General features: G+C 34.4%; 1 protein-coding gene across 7 annotated transcripts in view; it reads right to left on the reverse strand.

Moving 5' to 3' along the window:
* TTC6 (tetratricopeptide repeat domain 6) overlaps positions 1 to 17,535 on the reverse strand; it is a 222,677-nt gene that overhangs the window by 61,346 nt on the left and 143,796 nt on the right. For 6 of the 7 annotated variants that reach the window (XM_082737774.1, XM_082737775.1, XM_082737773.1 and 3 more), the window contains exons 9-11: positions 12,494 to 12,586; positions 10,358 to 10,432; positions 2,582 to 2,955 (exon numbers count right to left, since the gene is read on the reverse strand). In XM_082737774.1, the coding sequence (XP_082593900.1) occupies positions 2,582 to 2,955; positions 10,358 to 10,432; positions 12,494 to 12,586 (542 nt within the window). The remainder of the gene's footprint in view (positions 1 to 2,581; positions 2,956 to 10,357; positions 10,433 to 12,493; positions 12,587 to 17,535) is intronic. The other variant, XM_082737772.1, reaches the window with a different exon arrangement.

Here is a 17,535-nt window from a genome sequence, read left to right on the forward strand (position 1 = left end):
ATAAGGGAAATTACAGATTAACAGCACAAGAAAAATATGTCATCTCCTGCTTGTGAGGGAAATAAATTCTGCCTCTTTGGGGGGAGGGGGTGGCAATAACAGCAGCAAGATGGGCCAAGAAAATCAGACCTGAGACTACCGATTCACTTTCAGCAGCTAGTCAAGTTTGGAAGTTTTGATAGTGGAAGTCAGGACCATGGCCAGTTATTCTAGAAAGTGAAGAAGGTAATGCATTCACAGAAATCAGAGAGCCAATAGGAAAAAGGCTGGCCTGGATCTCAGATCAAGTATGTTACTCAGTCCTGGAAGAGAGAACACTGGCAGAGATCTGAGAAGCTAACAGTTTACAGAAGTCCAGGCAATGAATACAAGGGAGTCAATGTGGGCCAGGAGCCATCAACAAACACAGCTTCCTCCTGTATCCGTGAGCTAAAACTCTGCCAGTTGCTCACTGGCTGGTCCACAAATATTGGGCTCAGAAACCAAAGCAGAGGGAAATTTCCAGAGAAATGGTGAAGGAACAAAGTTTCTGCAGACACATGGCATCCTTCAGTGACCTAGATGAAGGCGCAAGCAATAGGGGTAACCTATAGTAAAGGGACTGATGGAAAACACATGGGTCTGGGTTTTTAATCAGCTCAAAAACACTTTGGCATGAGTTACTTTTCACAGTCAAGCTTTGGCTTGATATATGAGTGTATACACACAGTCTTCTTCTAACCATTCAAGGGAGCCAGCAAGAATGAGTATAATTAAATAAGCTTAAAGGTCAGATATAAAATGGTAAGGATAATTCTGTGTTAAGCACATTAAGATTAGTGGGAAAAGATCTCAAACTATAGGAATAAGATTATTTTTTAACGTTTTCTCCATAAACTTGTTTTAAAATAACAATTATTTCACGGCTACAATTTTGCACTAAATTAGTTTAGATTAAGATTTTTCTAAAAAGAAGTTAGGCAAGCTATACTAATCTATTATCCTAGACAAATACTCCCATAGTTGGTTTTATTGCCTCCACCAAAAGGCGCATCCTATTACCTCTGTTGGCAATACATACAAATTTCAAATCCAGTTGTTAAAAGGCAAATAAGTCTCTTTAAATGGTGAAACTTTATAATCAAAGTGATAATCAGTATGCAGTAAAATACTATACCAAAATAGTGTTTCACCTGCTTATATCCTTTCTAGAGATAGAAGTAGAGATAGAAGTCACTTAGGTCATGGCCAAAATGGTGCAGTGTTGTATACTCTCTAGGACAGTGAAGATTCATATGCTTTGAAATCAGCAAATGTTTCAAAAATGCATAAGCAAATGTCTGGTTCTTGTCAAAACATTTGTCAACTTAGGAAACACCTATCTGAAGTCTTCTAAAGATGAGCTAACAAAAACAGCTCCACATTTTTTTGCAGGGAAAACTCAAGCATAAGTAGCATGTAGAAACTCAGGACTTAAACGGCATATCCTCCCCCAGGGTTAGTCTCTGTTCCACTCTCTCACTGATGCTTACATAGGCTGTTCCCAAGGCTTTCCAGGGACAGTAAGTCACCACACCAAAACATCATTAATTTAACCCTTTTTCAGAACCAGCAAGTTTTTATAATAATGAAGTAAACAAAACACTTATGACTCTCTCATGAAAGGAAAGTCTTTACTTTTCAAAGGGAATAAATTTAATGAATTTTGTCATCTGAGGTTATCTAAAGAGAAATAAACCCAGAGCTTTTTGCAAACTATTTTGCGCAACCCTTCAGTTATAAGAAAGTTGCGCTCTGAACACTTAAATATGAGCATACCTGGAACTTCCATTGCTGTCATCTTAGGTCCATGCACCTTGGTTTAAAGAGTTATTTATTTACTTTAGATAGACAGAGAGAGAGAGAGAGAGATTGCACAAAAACAGGGGGTGAGGGAAAATCTTAGGCAGACTCCCTGCTAAGTGGGGAGCCCAGCACTGGGCTCCATCTTGCACCCCTGAGATCATGACCTGAGCAGAAATCAGAAGCTGAATGCTCAACCACTGAGCCACCCAGGTGTCCCATGTCCTAGCACATTTTTAAACATGCTAGATACTATCACTTTTAAATAAGGAGAAAAATTAATTATTTCTATGAGTTGATCCCTGAATAAGGGCTCACACAGCATAAAAAAGTTGATTTAGATTATTCAATTCATTAAGTTCAAATTTGAAAACAGTTGAATTTCAGCAATTTAATTGAACTTTTTAATGAGTGATACTTGTTTTGAGCAGAGGTGGTTTTTTGGTGTTAAATTACTTCCAAAAAATAACTTAGCAGATTTTATTTCTTTCCATTGAAAGATTTCATTTAACTATCAAATTGACTTAGTTTTACGTCATGTCCTTAAGTCAGCCTCAACTTTAAAATATAGTTTAAACCAGTCATATATTTATACTATTGAATACCCATATACTAAAATGTTGGGAATTCTCCTTTAGCTAAGACTTTAACATATTTTCAATGGTAAATAAAATAACAACTTCAGTTAGTGAAATTACAAGATTAAGGCCAAAACCAGAATACATTTCATAAACTTTAACAAGTATTGATTAAACAAGACCTTTTAAGCACTTTTGGAGGCTTGGATAATTCATCATACACAGCTGTAAGTTTACTGTGCTTCAATCTTTTCTTCAGTCTCGCCTTCTTTTTCTTGGGATAAACGATGTAACTAATGCCAGCTTTTTTAGATGCTTCAATGAGAGAGAGAGACATATCTCTCAAATTGCTTCTGTCTTGAATGTTATCTAAGATGGTATCTATATTTTCTTTCTCAGGGGGTTCTTCAGTTTGATTTTGCTGAGCCGTCCAATCCTCCAACTGCTTTGCTTTCTGAAATACAATGTCTTTTATATTGCTTTGCATGTCATCCTTAATCTCTATTGGCATTGTGGCCTCCTCCTCCTTCTTCAATTCAACTGCAGATTTTACTCTCTTATGAGCAAGGAAACAAAGATAGAAAAACTTAAAATCAATTTAGTTGCTAGATGCTTTAAACTAATTCAGTTACAATTATTATTCATGTAGTTTGGTCACTTACTGAAAATTTTAAATTGTATTCTTGATGTTTTTCAAAGTCAGCTTATAAAGTTAATAATAGGTTGGTTAAAGCAAAGTACAATAGTTTGGTTATGTGCCATTTTGTTAGCTACATAAAAATAACACTATAAAGTAGATATACATTAAATGTTTTTTATGTAAACTGTTATTTTATATATTCTTAATTAAAAGAGAATGCTCTTTACATATTCAAATAAAGTACATATTCTTTTAACTAAAAATTTGGTAGAATGGGTAAAAAATATTAAAGTGCTTTATCCTATAAAACCAATTTGTGGGCCTATTTTCAAAAGCATTTTAACAACATTGAATTTCTATACAACAGTATTAAAGTATCTTCTAAAATAATTTTCAATACTTATAAGCTTAAGAACAGAATTCCAGCCTAATATTTCTTTTATCTAATCATCAGAGAATCAACTTTACTTTTAATATCAATATAATAATATACCAAGAATTATAAATAATTTGCAATAACCATGTATTAGTATTTGAAATTCTAAAAACTAATTATTAATAAGAGATTAGTTCCAATCCTTTGATATAGCATTTCCAGCTTATTGAGCCACTATCAATAACTTAACTGCATTTAAGTTTGTTAATAAATAATAATTTGCTATACAAATGTTTTTCTTTATTGTGAAGTTAGGCCCAAATTCCAAACATAACAATTTCACACAAGCTAGTTGTATTCTTTAAGATACCCTAAAGTATAATAGAAATATTGACCCTCTATAACTTACCATACCTCCCCCATCTCAAGAAACTATATGTAACTCACTACATAATTAAAATAGAGAATAGGGTTATACATAGACTATAGAATGTATGTATGTATAATATAGGTATATATCAAGAAATACAGACACATATGTATGAAAGTGTGATTATATATAATCAATCTGAGGAAAACATGTGCCTGAAAAAGAAGTAGAACATAAGATACTCATATTTCCCCTTGCTGACTATATATGAATTACACAGAGAGGCCATATGCAGCTCTGTCAAACACTCAGGAAGGAACCACTGACAGAATCTATAATTATAAAGCAGAGCAGAGTGGTTTTGGGGTTCTTTCCCACCTTTACTAAAATATTATGCAAAATATTATATAATGTTATGTTATATTTCATAATACTATGTAATATTTGGGTTTGGGGTTCTTTCCCACCTTTACGGAAATATTATGTAAATATTACATAATATTATATTATATTACATAATATTATATAATAAAAATATTACAAAAAACATATGTAAGTTTAAGGTATACAATGTGATATGATACATGTATATATTGTGAGATGGTTACTACAATAAGGTTAGTTAACACCTCCATCCCCTCACATAATTACTACTGTTTTTGTGTGGTGATAGCACTTAAGATCTATTCTCTTTACAACTTTCAAGTATATACAGTGTTGTTATAGTCACCATGCTGTACATTAGAATCCCATAATATATGTGTCCTATAACTGAAAGTTTTTACCCTCTGACCAACATCTCAATCCTTTCCACTGCAGCCCCACTGCCCATTCTATGTTTCTGTAAGTTCAGCTTTTTTAGATCTCTCATATAAATGAGAACAGAAAGTATTTGTATTTCTTTGTCATGTTGCATAGTGTCCTAGGGTCCAGCAATGTACTAACAAAAGGTAAAACTTCCTTCTTTTTTATAGTTATATTCCATTATTTATATATGTGTATTTAACACACACACACACACACACACACTACAAGAAAAGAGAACTGTAGCCCAATATCCCTGATTAATAAAACTGGAAAATACTAGCAAATGTAATTCAACAGCACTTTAAAAGGATCATACAACATTGGTCATATGGGATTTATCCCTCAGATGCAAAGATGATTCAACATCACAAATCAATAAATGTGACATATCATATCAACAGAATGAAAGATAGAGACCATGTATGATTGTTTTAATAGATATAGATAAAGCATTTGACAAAATTCAACATTCTTACATGATAAAAACTCTTAACAGATTTGGTATAGAAGGGATATACCTCAACATAATAAGGTCCATACATGACAAACCCACAGCTAAAATTAGGATCAGCAGTAAAAGACTGAAAACTTTCCTGCTAAGATCAGGAACAAAAATACTCACTCTTGCTACTTAGTATTAAAAGTCTTAGCCAAAGCAATCTGGAAAACAGGCACCCAAATTAGAAAGAAAGTAGTAAAAACTGTCTCAATTTTACTTGCAAATGACATAATCTTATATAGACAAAACTCCAAAGACTCGACTCTATTAGAACTAATCAATGAATTCGGTAAACTTGTAGGTTACAAAATCAACATACAAGTCAGTTGCATTTCTCTACACTAACAGTGAATTATCTGAAAAAGAAATGAAGAAACTCCATTTATAATAGCATCTAAAATAATAAAATTAGTTAGGAATAAATTTACTCAAAGAGGTGAAGGATTTGTATACTGAAAATTAGAATACAATGATGAAAGTGAGGAAGACACAAATAAATGAAAGATATTTCATCCTTACTAATCAGAAAGATTAGTCTTTTAAAATGTCCACACTACCAAAGCCATTAATAGATTCAATACAATCCCTAACAAAATTCCAATGTCACTTTTCACAGAAATAGCAAAAATAATCCTAAAATTCATATGGAACCACAAAAGACACTGAATAGTCAAAGCATTCCTGAGAAAGAACAAAGGTGGAGGTTTCACAATTCCAAAATTCGAATTTTATTACAAAACTATAGTAATCAAAACAGTATGATACTGGCATAAAAACAAACACATAGACTAGCAGAACAGAATCAAGAGTCTAGAAATACCCCATGCATATATGGTCAACTAATATTTGACAAAGAAGCCAAAATACTCAATGAGGAAATGACAGTCCCCAATAAATTATGTTGAGAGAACTGGATATTCAAATGCAAAAGAATGAAATTTCCTATTTCACAATATTCACAAAAATTAATTCAAAATAAAGATTTAAATTTTAATTCTTAAACAATAAAACTACTATAAGAAGACACAGGGAAAAGCTCTTTGATATTGGCCATGGTGATGCTTTTTTTGCTATAACACCAAAAGTACAAACAGCAAAAGCAAAAATGAGCAATTGGGACTACATCAAGCTAAAAAGCTTCCACACAGCAAAATAAACAATCAGCAAAATGAAAAGGCAACCTATAAAATGGGGAAAATATTTGCAAACCATTTATTTGATAAGGGATTAATATCCAAAATACATAAGGAATTCTTATAACTCAATAGGAAAAAAATTTAAAAATCCAACTAAAAAATGGTCAGGGAAACTGAATAGGGATTTGTTTTCAAAAGACATACAAATGTTCAATGGGTGTTCATAAAAAGATGTTCAACATCACTAATCATCAGGGAAATGCAACTCAAAATCACAATGAGGGGGCACCTGGGTGTCTCAATCAGTTAAAGTGTCTGCACTTAGCTCAAGTCATGATCTCAGGGTCCTGTGATAGAGCCCTGCATCAGGCTCCCTGCTCAGCAGCTTCTCCCTCTGCTCTCTGCTCTCGCTCTCTCTTGCTATCTCTGTCTCTGTCTCTCTCTTTCCCGCTCTCTCTCTCAAATAAATAAAATTTTAAAAAATAACACACAGGGGCGCCTGGGTGGCTCAGTGGATTGAGCTGCTGCCTTCGGCTCAGGTCATGATCTCAGGGTCCTGGGATTGAGCCCCGCATCGGGCTCTCTGCTCAGCGGGGAGCCTGCTTCCCCCTCTGTCTCTGCCTGCCTCTCTGCCTACTTGTGGTCTCTCTCTCTGTCAAATAAAATAAATTAAATTAAAAAAATAATAATAATAACACACACACAGAGTGAGAAATCACCTCAAACCTGTTAGGATGGCTATTATAGGGAGGGGTTCCCATCCAAGACGACAACACAGCAAAACCCTGAACTAACTTTCTCCACAGAACACACCTAATTATACCTTTTTACAGAATAATTTCTCCTGAAGAACTGAAGGTCATCTGAACAGCTTCTGAGTAATCAAAGACAGAATAACAAAAAAAGAATAGCAAGAGAGATAGAGACATGGTAACGGAGGGACCCTCCACCCCGATCCTGCAAACAGCAGTGGAGAGGGATAATACTGAGGAACTGGAAACAGATTCAACTGTCCTTGGACACAGTTTAAAAAAAAAAAAAAAGAAAAGAAAGAAAGAAAGCCATGGTTTATTTTTTTTAAGATTTTAATTATTTATTTGATAGAGATCACAAGTAGGCAGAGAGACAGGCAGAGAGGGGGAAGCAGGCTCCCCACTGAGCAGATAGCCTGATGTGGGGCTCAATCCCAGGACTCTGAGATCATGACCTGAGCTGAAGGCAGAGGCTTTAACCCATTGAGCCATCCAGGCTCCCCAAAAGCCATGGTTTAAAAGAGCAACTAGCATATAAGACAACACTGGAACTCTGCCAAATGGAGGAGGAGATTTGGCAAGTTCTCCAGTCAGAGGAACTAGAGAACAACACAGTTTCCATCCATCCTCCACCTTAAAAGCCAATCTAGGAGCAGAGTCTGGACACCATAACTGATGAGTCCCGTCATTACAGTGAGCTTATTATCTCAGTAAGCCCAAGGTCCACAAGTCCACACCAGCTCCTGTGGTGCTAGGGAACAAAAAATAAACCAGGATTTTTGTTTGTTTTAGTTTGTTTTTTTTTTTTCATTAATTTTTATCTTTTTATCATTTTTTATTTGTCTCGTTTTGCTTTTATTTTTGTCCTTTTGGGATTTTTTCCTTCTTTTTTACTTCTCTCTTCTTTTTTCTTTTGTTATTTTATTATTATTTTCTTCTTTCTGTAAAAAGCCATGGTTTAAAAGAACAACTGGCATATATAGTCACAGATACAGCCAGCCAGCAAAAGCCACCAACCATACAGAGTCAACACAGGGAACACTGTACACAAGACCACTCCTTCAAGTTTAGAAGTAGCTGTTCCGTCTAGTCCATAGAAACAAAGGAAGAAAGTCAAGCAAAATGGGGAGACAGAGGAATATGCTCCAAAAGAAAGAACAACAACAAAAACAACAAAACCTCTGAAAAATAAATAAATGAAACAGAGATAAGCAATATGCCTGATGAAGAATTTAAAGAAATGATCCTGGGGCACCTGAGTGTCCCAGTTGTTAAGCCTCTGCCTTCAGTTCAGGTCACGATCCAGCATCCTGGGATAGAGCCCTGCATCAGGCTCCCTGCTCAACGGGAAGCCTGCTTCTCCCTCTCCCACTCCCCCTGCTTGTGCTCCCTCATTTGCTGTGTCTCTCTCTGTCAAATAAATAAGTAAAATCTTTTTTTAAAAAAAGACATAAGAATATTATGAATAAAAAGATGTAAAATATAGCAACTTATGCATAAAATGTACAGGAGGGAGTAAAAGGGGAAAAGAAAGATGTTATTTTCTTTTTCTGTTTTTTGTTTGTTTAGGTTTTTTTGTTGTTGTTGCTTTTCCAGAATGTGCTTGAAATTAAATGGCCATCAAATTTGTATAAACTGCTACTTACTTTGGGTATTATATATGAACCTAATGGTAACCACAAACCCAAAACCTGTAACAGATACACAAAAAACAAAGAAGTAGAATAGCTAGTATAAAAAAGACAAGGGATACAAGTGCTGGCAAAGCTATGGGGAAAAGGGAAAATTGTATACTATTGATGGAAATGTAAATTAGTATAGCCACAGCAGAAAACAGTATGGAGGTTCCTCAAAGAGTTAAAACTAGAACTACCCAAATCCAATCCCACTTCTGGGTACACACCCAGAATATAGCAAAGGAAACAAAGTCAGGATCTTAAAGAGATATCTTTACGCTCTTATTTCTTATAGCATTAGTCACAATAGTTAAGATAAAGAAACAACCTAAGTGCGCATCAATGAATGAATGGATAAATAAAATGTCATATATATATACATACATACATACATACATATGTGTGTGTGTGTATATATATATATATATATATACATATGCACACACACACAATAGAATATTATTCAGCCATTTAAAAAAATGATATTCTGCCTTTTGCAATAACATAGATGGACCCTGAGGATATCACGTTAAGTAAAATAAATAAGTTAAATAAGTCAGACTGTGAAAGACAAATACTACATGATCTCACTTATATGTGGCATCTTAAAAACAAAAACAACAACTTGTAGGTACAGAAAATAGATTGGTGCTTGCCAAAGGCCAGGAGTAGATGATGGATTAAATGGGTAATAATGGCCAAAAGGTACAAAATTCCATTATAAAATAAATAAGTCCTGCAGGTGTGACTATACTTAAAATACTGTATTGTATATTTGAAACTTGCTAAGAGAGTAGAAGGTTCTCATCAAAAGAAAAAAAAATGTGTAACTGTGTGTGGTGATAGATGTTAACTAAACTTACTTCAGTGATCATATTGCAATACATACAAATACTGAATCATTGTGTTGTACACTTGAAACTAATAAAATGCTATATGTCAATTATGGGCCAATAAAAATATCTTAAGGATAGTGTGATTGTACAGGGATATAAAACAGAGGAATCAAAAGGTCAGTAAGAAAATAGAATGTCAGAAATGACATAGGAAGCAGGCTAACGTGAAGCAGGTTAAAAGCAAGTTACAAGCAAGTAAAAAAGAATTAAAAGATTTATAAGATTTCAGAGAGAAAAAAAAGCCAGAAGCTAGTTGTCAATGCCATGGAAGGTAAGAACCAGCTTCTTCAAAAAGCCTGTGGATTATTGGTGCAGAGGAAAGTACATTGCATTTAGTAAGGGGGGTGTGGGTCGAAGTTCTAGTCCTGCCACTTATCACTTTCTGACCTTTGCTTTTTTCACACATAAAACAAGGATAATATCTGTCTTGCCTTCCTTCTCTCAGAATGTAGTGAAGCTCAAGGCCAGACTGGAATAGTGTCCATAAAAGTGCTTTGAAATTGTGAGCCCAATACAAATGTAGGTCAATATTATAATGACTTGACTTATACCAGGTTAAGTCAAACTATGAACATAAGATACTCCCAAAAGCTGCCAACAATCTCAAGTTGGCACCACCAAACCAGTTCTACAGGAGCTACCAAATACACACTTGAACCCAAACTTTTCACCAATTCTCAATGAATCAACTGACTACATTATTTCAGGAAAGCAAACAAACAAACAAACAAACAAACCATCAATAGTGACTATTACTGGAAATATAAACATTTCTCTTGAATAATAAAAACTAAGAATTATCATACCTTTAACTGTGGCAATGGTGTACTGAAACATTTTTGAATATTTTCAAAGGATGCAGATTTCCTTAGGAAAAAAAACTGAAATAATCAAATGATAAAAATTCATTGACTATAGATACTATTTGGTAAAATAAAATATCATATGACAATTGATTAATGATAACTGCTTAGGTAAATTAATGAAGTGCAGAATGCTAATTAAAATATACATTCTAATTGATTTTGAAGTCACTGACTTCACAGAGAGGAGCAGAACTGAAAATCCATCTATTAATTAGAAAACTGGATAATAATAGAAATTATCTTATTTTTTAAAAAATTCAACTTGATACAACAAAACTCACCGAAGTGTTCTGGTTGGTGCAAGTAGCACAGGTATGTATAAATCTGCCATGAATATCCTGACCCATGAATCTCCTTAGTACTGAGGCTACACTAGTGGGACATGAAGCAGCTACTGTCCTCTGAACAGTCAGCTCTAATTATGAGCATCCTCAACATTTTACTCCACCAGACCATACAAATACCATCACTTGTCATGGGAGGTATTATACTGAAAGAGCTAGGAAATACTACTTTACTAGATAGTGTAGAAAGTACAGGGGAAAAAATTGACATGTCCCATGTCCTCAACCAATATAATGGTGGAAACAGAAAGAATAGAAATAACTGTAATCCAAAGCAGCTGTGACACTGACTAAAGATGGCATGAATGGATCCGGTGTGAAGAGAACATAGGGGAGGGAGAAATCAATTCTCAATGGGATGGGACCTCAATAGACTGGCAGGAAGAGGTAGCAGGAGGCTTGCCTGTGAATGGTAGCAACATTTCCGTAGACTGAGAAAGAGCTGAGAATATTCCAGGCCAAGGAAACAGCCTAAACAAGCCCAGAGAAATGTTAAAAGGCAGGGGATTTTAGTCTCCAAAGACTTGGGTGCAGGCAGAGTAGAGAGCATGTGGAGGTGCCACAAAAGCAGAATATAATGGGAGGTAAGATAGAAAGTATAGTTGAGGCCAGGTTATAAGGCTCAGTGAAGCACCTGACTTTATTTGGGAGGTGGAGTTACTCAGTTTGAGACATGAGTGACATAGGATTGGAAGAATTGGAAGAAGCAGCTACTAGAAATGAGAATTTGTGACAGGTAGGTGTGAGTAGTGTTACTACAATAGTCCAGAAAGTATAAATGGCATTCCAAACTAGAAAGGGACATTCATTGGTTCAGTAATTTTTTTATACAATGGTTACTGCTTTAGGTGATATGGATAAAACAGTGATGAAGATTGCTATGATGCCAGGTTGGTGAGGAATAAAAAAGGTGAAACACACTTAAGGATGAATACTTAGCAAGTAAAAAAGTGATCTATATTAATTAGAAACATTATCCCCTCCCCCAAAAAAGTATCACCTAACTGTATGGGGGATAAAGTAGGGGCATAGACATCTTTTTAACCTAATTAACTGACTAGAATAGGATTTGATTTGTCCCATGGCACCGAGACTGTGCCATTCAGCATCCCAAGATATCACCAAGGGGAGAAGGGGTCTAAAGGCACTAATGAAAGAAAAATAAAACTGTTAAAACTGTTTCTTATTTGTCTCCCATAAAGTTCAAGACACATATTAAACCAGTTATATATACTTTATACTTTACTTCTTCTCTCTATTTCTCTCAATCACTATCTCTTTTCTCTCCAATTATGTTTATTACTTAATTAGCTTACTTGATTACACTACAAAGATAACAAAGCCATGAGCATAAGTCTAATCACCACCTAGAAAATCCAGTTTTACTTTTTCATGGCCAAAACCAATCAATTGGGTCTAAACATTCACAGACATGTTTCTTGAATCATATAAGACCTAGGCAAAGTACAAGACCAGAAATTTTCAAAATTTTAAGAAAATCATATATTCTGCTATTACTTAGTAAATAACTTCTTCTAAGCATCACAAAGACAACAAATATACTTGAAAAAGAGGATATATGTCCTCAGCAAAGATACCAGTAGTGAATGTTCTGAGGCATTTCCCTAAGGAAGCACCGACAAATAATTTTCAGAAGTACTAGAAATAATATATCTGAGCTATTGGCAGATAAAGCAATCAACCCACAATTTAGAATAAAAATTGTACATACCTTAGTACTTCTGCTATGCTGATTTAAAATAACGACACTTTCCTTGCTTTCAGCTGAAAATCTCTCAGTTAAAATTCTGCTTGTTTGAATACTCTGTAATAAAAAGATAACAGTTTTAATACTTTAAAAAGCTTAGGATCATTGTTACTTCATAGTGCCTTTATTACCAAAAGAGAAACGTATGGAAAAAGTAGAATTATAGACAACACTTACCAGAGATACATCAAAAGTTCAGCTATAATAGGCTTAGTATTTAGCCCAAACCCACAATTTGGCTTTCATGTTGGCCATTAGCCAAATAGATACTTCTACCTTACTTCTGGTATCACTAATCTTAGAAGCAATCAATTATACCATGATCTCATAGCTTGGCATTGAATCTATTTAGTATATCAATATCAGAATTATGAATAAGACTTATTTGCATTCATTGTCAATATAGAACTATTTACTGTCAAATACAGGTAATCATTCTAAATTTTTATTGGAGTGAAAATCTCACTAAATGTTTATAATTCAAACTCCACCAATTAAGTTATATATGTATATTTATTGTTGTAAGGGTAAACTGCTGCAATCATTACAATTATTATTAAATGTGTTATCCTTCTATCTTATAATCAGTGATTTGGCTATATAGAAACAACTAGAAGATCTAAGTTTGACATCTGGTGTATTTATGATGAATTAAATCATGCTGCTACCTTGCTTAAATGTTTAGGTCTCAAACTTGCTTAAATGTTTAGGTCTCAAACAAATAACATTTCAAATTTAAAAAATATTTATTCAGTAGAAAATTAGCTTTTAAAAAATACCATGAAATTATCATTGAGAATGGAACAGATATGGAAAAGGCTGTGGGTAATTTAGGAATCACCAGCATTGATTTTTTTTCATGTTCTATTATATTTTTATAATGTAGCTATAGTGCAGTGTAAGGTAAGACAACTATTAAAGCAGAAGGATACTTGGTCACTGTTATTCTTCAAAGATAAACTACGTGACTCACATGAGATTTTGGAACTATTTTGTCATATGTTTAAACAAAATATTCAAATATGACAGAATAACAACTATTGTATATTTAAGGAAATGCTTTTAACAATAAGAAGGACAAAAGCCTTAATACTGTATTTTGCAGATATCAAAATAGTAAAACATACTAATAATCAGTGGTCACTTTTTTCTCTTTTAGTTTCTTTTTTTTTTTTTTTTTAAGAGAGAGATGGAGAGATAGAGAGGGGCGGAGGGAGAGGGAGAGAGAGACTCAAGCAGACTTCATGCCCAGGGCAGAGCCCATCGTTGAGTCTCAATCTCACAACCCTGAGATCATAACCTGAGCTGAAATAAAGAATCAAATGGTTAGGGGCACCTGGGTGGCCCAGTGGGTTAAGCCACTGCCTTCAGCTCAGGTCATGATCTCAATGTCCTGGGATTGAGCCCCACATCAGGCTCTCTGCTCAGCAAGGAACCTGCTTCCCCTTCTCTCTCTGCCTGCCTCTCTGCCTACTTGTGATCCCTCTCTCTATCAAATAAATAAATAAAATATTTTTAAAAATTATTTAAAGAATCAAATACTTAACTGACTGAGCCACCCAGGTGCCCCAATGGTTGCTTTTTTAAAAGAGAACATGGTTCATATGGTAGATCCTTGGAACCTACCAAGATATTGGCCAAACTAATGTGTCTTGAGAGAGAAACTATTGTTTATATGATATCTGATATAAAAATCCTCCTGCTCTACTCCAGAGATATTGCAAAAACTGGTATTCACTCAATAAAAGTTGGGATTCAGGTAGAAATGGAACCAGTTTTGCTACTTTAAAAGCCTATTATGACTCTGCTTCTAATTATGGCAGACTAAGTAATTCTACTGAAGAAAACTAAGAAATCTACTTATACTACAAAAAAATACAATCTTCAAAGCATCAAAAAGTTAACATGATGATGAAGAAATAGTAAGCCAAAAATCTAAGAAAATTCAAGAACCTGGAAAAGTAAGCCCAATAATCAAGACGCTTTTGTTCTCATATTTACCAAAGCAACTGCAAGTCTGAGCTGGAAACTGACTTCTTGGGGCAAAGGTGAGAGAAATTGAAGCCCAGAACCTATCTAAGGTATGGAGACTGATTTACTTATATATATTTACATATATGTAATATATTGTATAATATTGTACATATAAAAAATATGCAAGTATCCAAGGCTACAGGGATGCTACACCCCCAGATTAAGAGTGAATAGAAGTAGGCATGCCTTGCTGGCTTAGTCAGTAGAGCATGTGACTTGTGACCTCAAGAGATCAAGTCCTGAGCTCAAGATCCATGTTGGAAGTGGAGCAAATCTCTAAAAAAAAAAGAATCAGTGGAAGTAAACCACCATTGTGTAGACTTTCAACCTGAGTTCCATCACAAGGGTGGCCAAAGAAACTCAAGTTTCAACCTTTGACTAAGACTATTTCTGAATCCTAAGAATCCCAGGTTCTAACAAAAAATTTCTCTGAAGAAAGAAATTGTCATTTTTGGTCTCAAATGTCTCCTAAAAGTAATGTTTTAAATATAATAATAAAAATTTAAAGACAGACAGGTACATAAAGAAATAAAATGCCAGAACAAAACAGATTTGGAAAAAAAATAAGTATTCTAAAAAGAAAAACACAAAAGTAAATTAAAAAATAGAGTAAACAAGTTTAACAGTAGCTTAGACACACCTGAAGAAAGAACTAATTGACTTGAACTATAAGATAGATCAGAAGGAAAATTATCCTGTATCCAGCATCAAGAGGAAAAAGGTACCTAATACTTATAGATTAAAGTCCCAAAAATTGAAAGAGAGAATGAGCAGAGGCAACATTTGAAGAGATAGTGATTAAAAATTCTCCATAGTTGATGAAAGACATCCAATCACATATTCAAAAATCCCAATAATTCCAAAGCATAAATTAAAAAAAAAATCTTCAGCTAGCCACATCATAATGAAAATAGGGAAGAAAAGAGAAAAATTTAAAAGTAGCCAGTTTGGGAGGAAGAAAGGAATCTACTCTCCTTGAAAAATATTCATATTTAAGACTTAGTTCCCAGGGGCACCTGGGTGGTTCAGTGGGTTTAAAGCTTTTGCCTTCAGCTCAGGTCATGATCCCAGTCCTGAGATTGAGCCCCGCATCAGGCTCTCTGCTCATTGGGGAGCCTGCCCCCCCCCACCACCTGCCTTTACATCTACTTGTGATCTCTGTCAAATAAATAAATAAAATCTTTTTTTAAAATTAAAAAAAAATACTTATTTCCCAACAGCAACAGTGGGTGGTGAAGAATATTAGAATATCATTAGTGTGCTAAAATAAACTATCTTCAAGACACATCATACATACATATGTAAGATACATCATACATACATACATCTTGAGAGAGGTATAATCTCTCTCAAGAATGAGCTAATTAAAGACATTTGAAACAGAAAAATCAATATTTTCACTAATTGCAGACTTCCCACTTCTCTTAAAACAAATTCTAAAGTATATGTTTTAGGCAAAAAATAAAATGACTTCAGACAATGTTCTGAAATGCTAGGGGGAAAAAAAGAAAAGAAAAAAAGGGATAAGCTTATGGATAAAAATACAAGAAATATTGTATAAAATGATAACAACAATGTATTGAGGGTTCTTAAAGATAAAGATCTAAAAATATAATGAAATAAAAACATATCAAGTCAAGAAGGGGTAAATGGAATTGAAAGGTTTTAAAGTCATTGTATTTTCCTGGAAGACCACAAAGGTACTGATGAACATAAGATTGTAAGTTAAAGATGTCTATTTAGGGAAACCACCATAAGAATAAGAAATAGTATATATACTTCCAAAATAGGGATAATAAAACACAATTTATCAAAATAGTTGAAAAAGTAAAAATAAAACCAGAGTATATTGTATTTAGACCACCGATTTTTTTAAAAAAAGGAACAACAAAAGTTAAATTAAGAAAAATAATAAAAGAATAAAACAAACAAAGGCAGTGTCAATAAAAAAAACATGAATAATATGTCAAGATAAAATTAAAAACACCAGTAATCACAATATATATAAACATGGTAAATTTACCTTTAGAACATAGGCTACACAAACCTTTGTATCTACATACCATTTCCCATTCAAAGGAAATTTTGAACAAAGGATTCTTTGAACAAAAGTCTGGTTCCAGTTGGGATGCATGAAAAGTGTCCTGGGCCATCTTTTTATGCCAGAAAGTCCTTTTGGATCTTTTTTCCTCTAGACCTTAGGTATGAATAACCACCAGCAGGGACTTACTTTTGGACCATCTTTCTAATGGGTTACTCCATCACCACCAGCTATAACCACTCCCAATTATAAACCAATTTTAGTCCTGCTATGATTCTTATTTCTGTTCAGAAACTTCTGTCTACTCTCAATTCCCTGTACTCACATTTTCTAAATACAAACAGAGAAAAATACATGCTTCTACTTTATAAACATAGGGTTTGGAAAATATTGCACTCTTTACAGTATAATGAATAATATTTCATATTACTTGTATTGCCCCCCAGCTGGGCCATTTCCATTAGAAGAAGATACAACCAGTGGAGGCTACAGAGAGAGGAAGTTGTAGGAAACCTTCAGACCATGATGTAGTCTGACACCTGTGAAAGGGGAAGATAGAGGAAGGAGTGAGAAGGAAGAGCTTCAGATCACAAAGCAGTTCTGAGATTCAGCCAGACAGATGGAAAGTTCCTGAGCCAAAGCCTCCTGTTGAAACAATCCCACATCAAGGAGGTATGGGTCACCTCTAGCAAACCTCTTGTGCTCACTCATTGACTAGGAGAAGCCCAGAGGGAAAATGACCTTAGACTGAATGCCTTGATAGATCTACAAGACAGCAGCTGGAGGCTGGCAGTCAAGTATGCTTATGTCAACAGATTCTTGAAGGAGATGGGAGCATCACATTTGCATGGATGCCATACCTACTTCTGCAAATTAGTATTCACCAATCTTACACTAAGGCAATCTTTTATATACTTTACATTATGAACCT

The sequence above is a fragment of the Mustela nivalis genome, assembly GCF_964662115.1.
Source record: "Mustela nivalis genome assembly, chromosome: 6".
NCBI lineage: Eukaryota > Metazoa > Chordata > Mammalia > Carnivora > Mustelidae > Mustela > Mustela nivalis.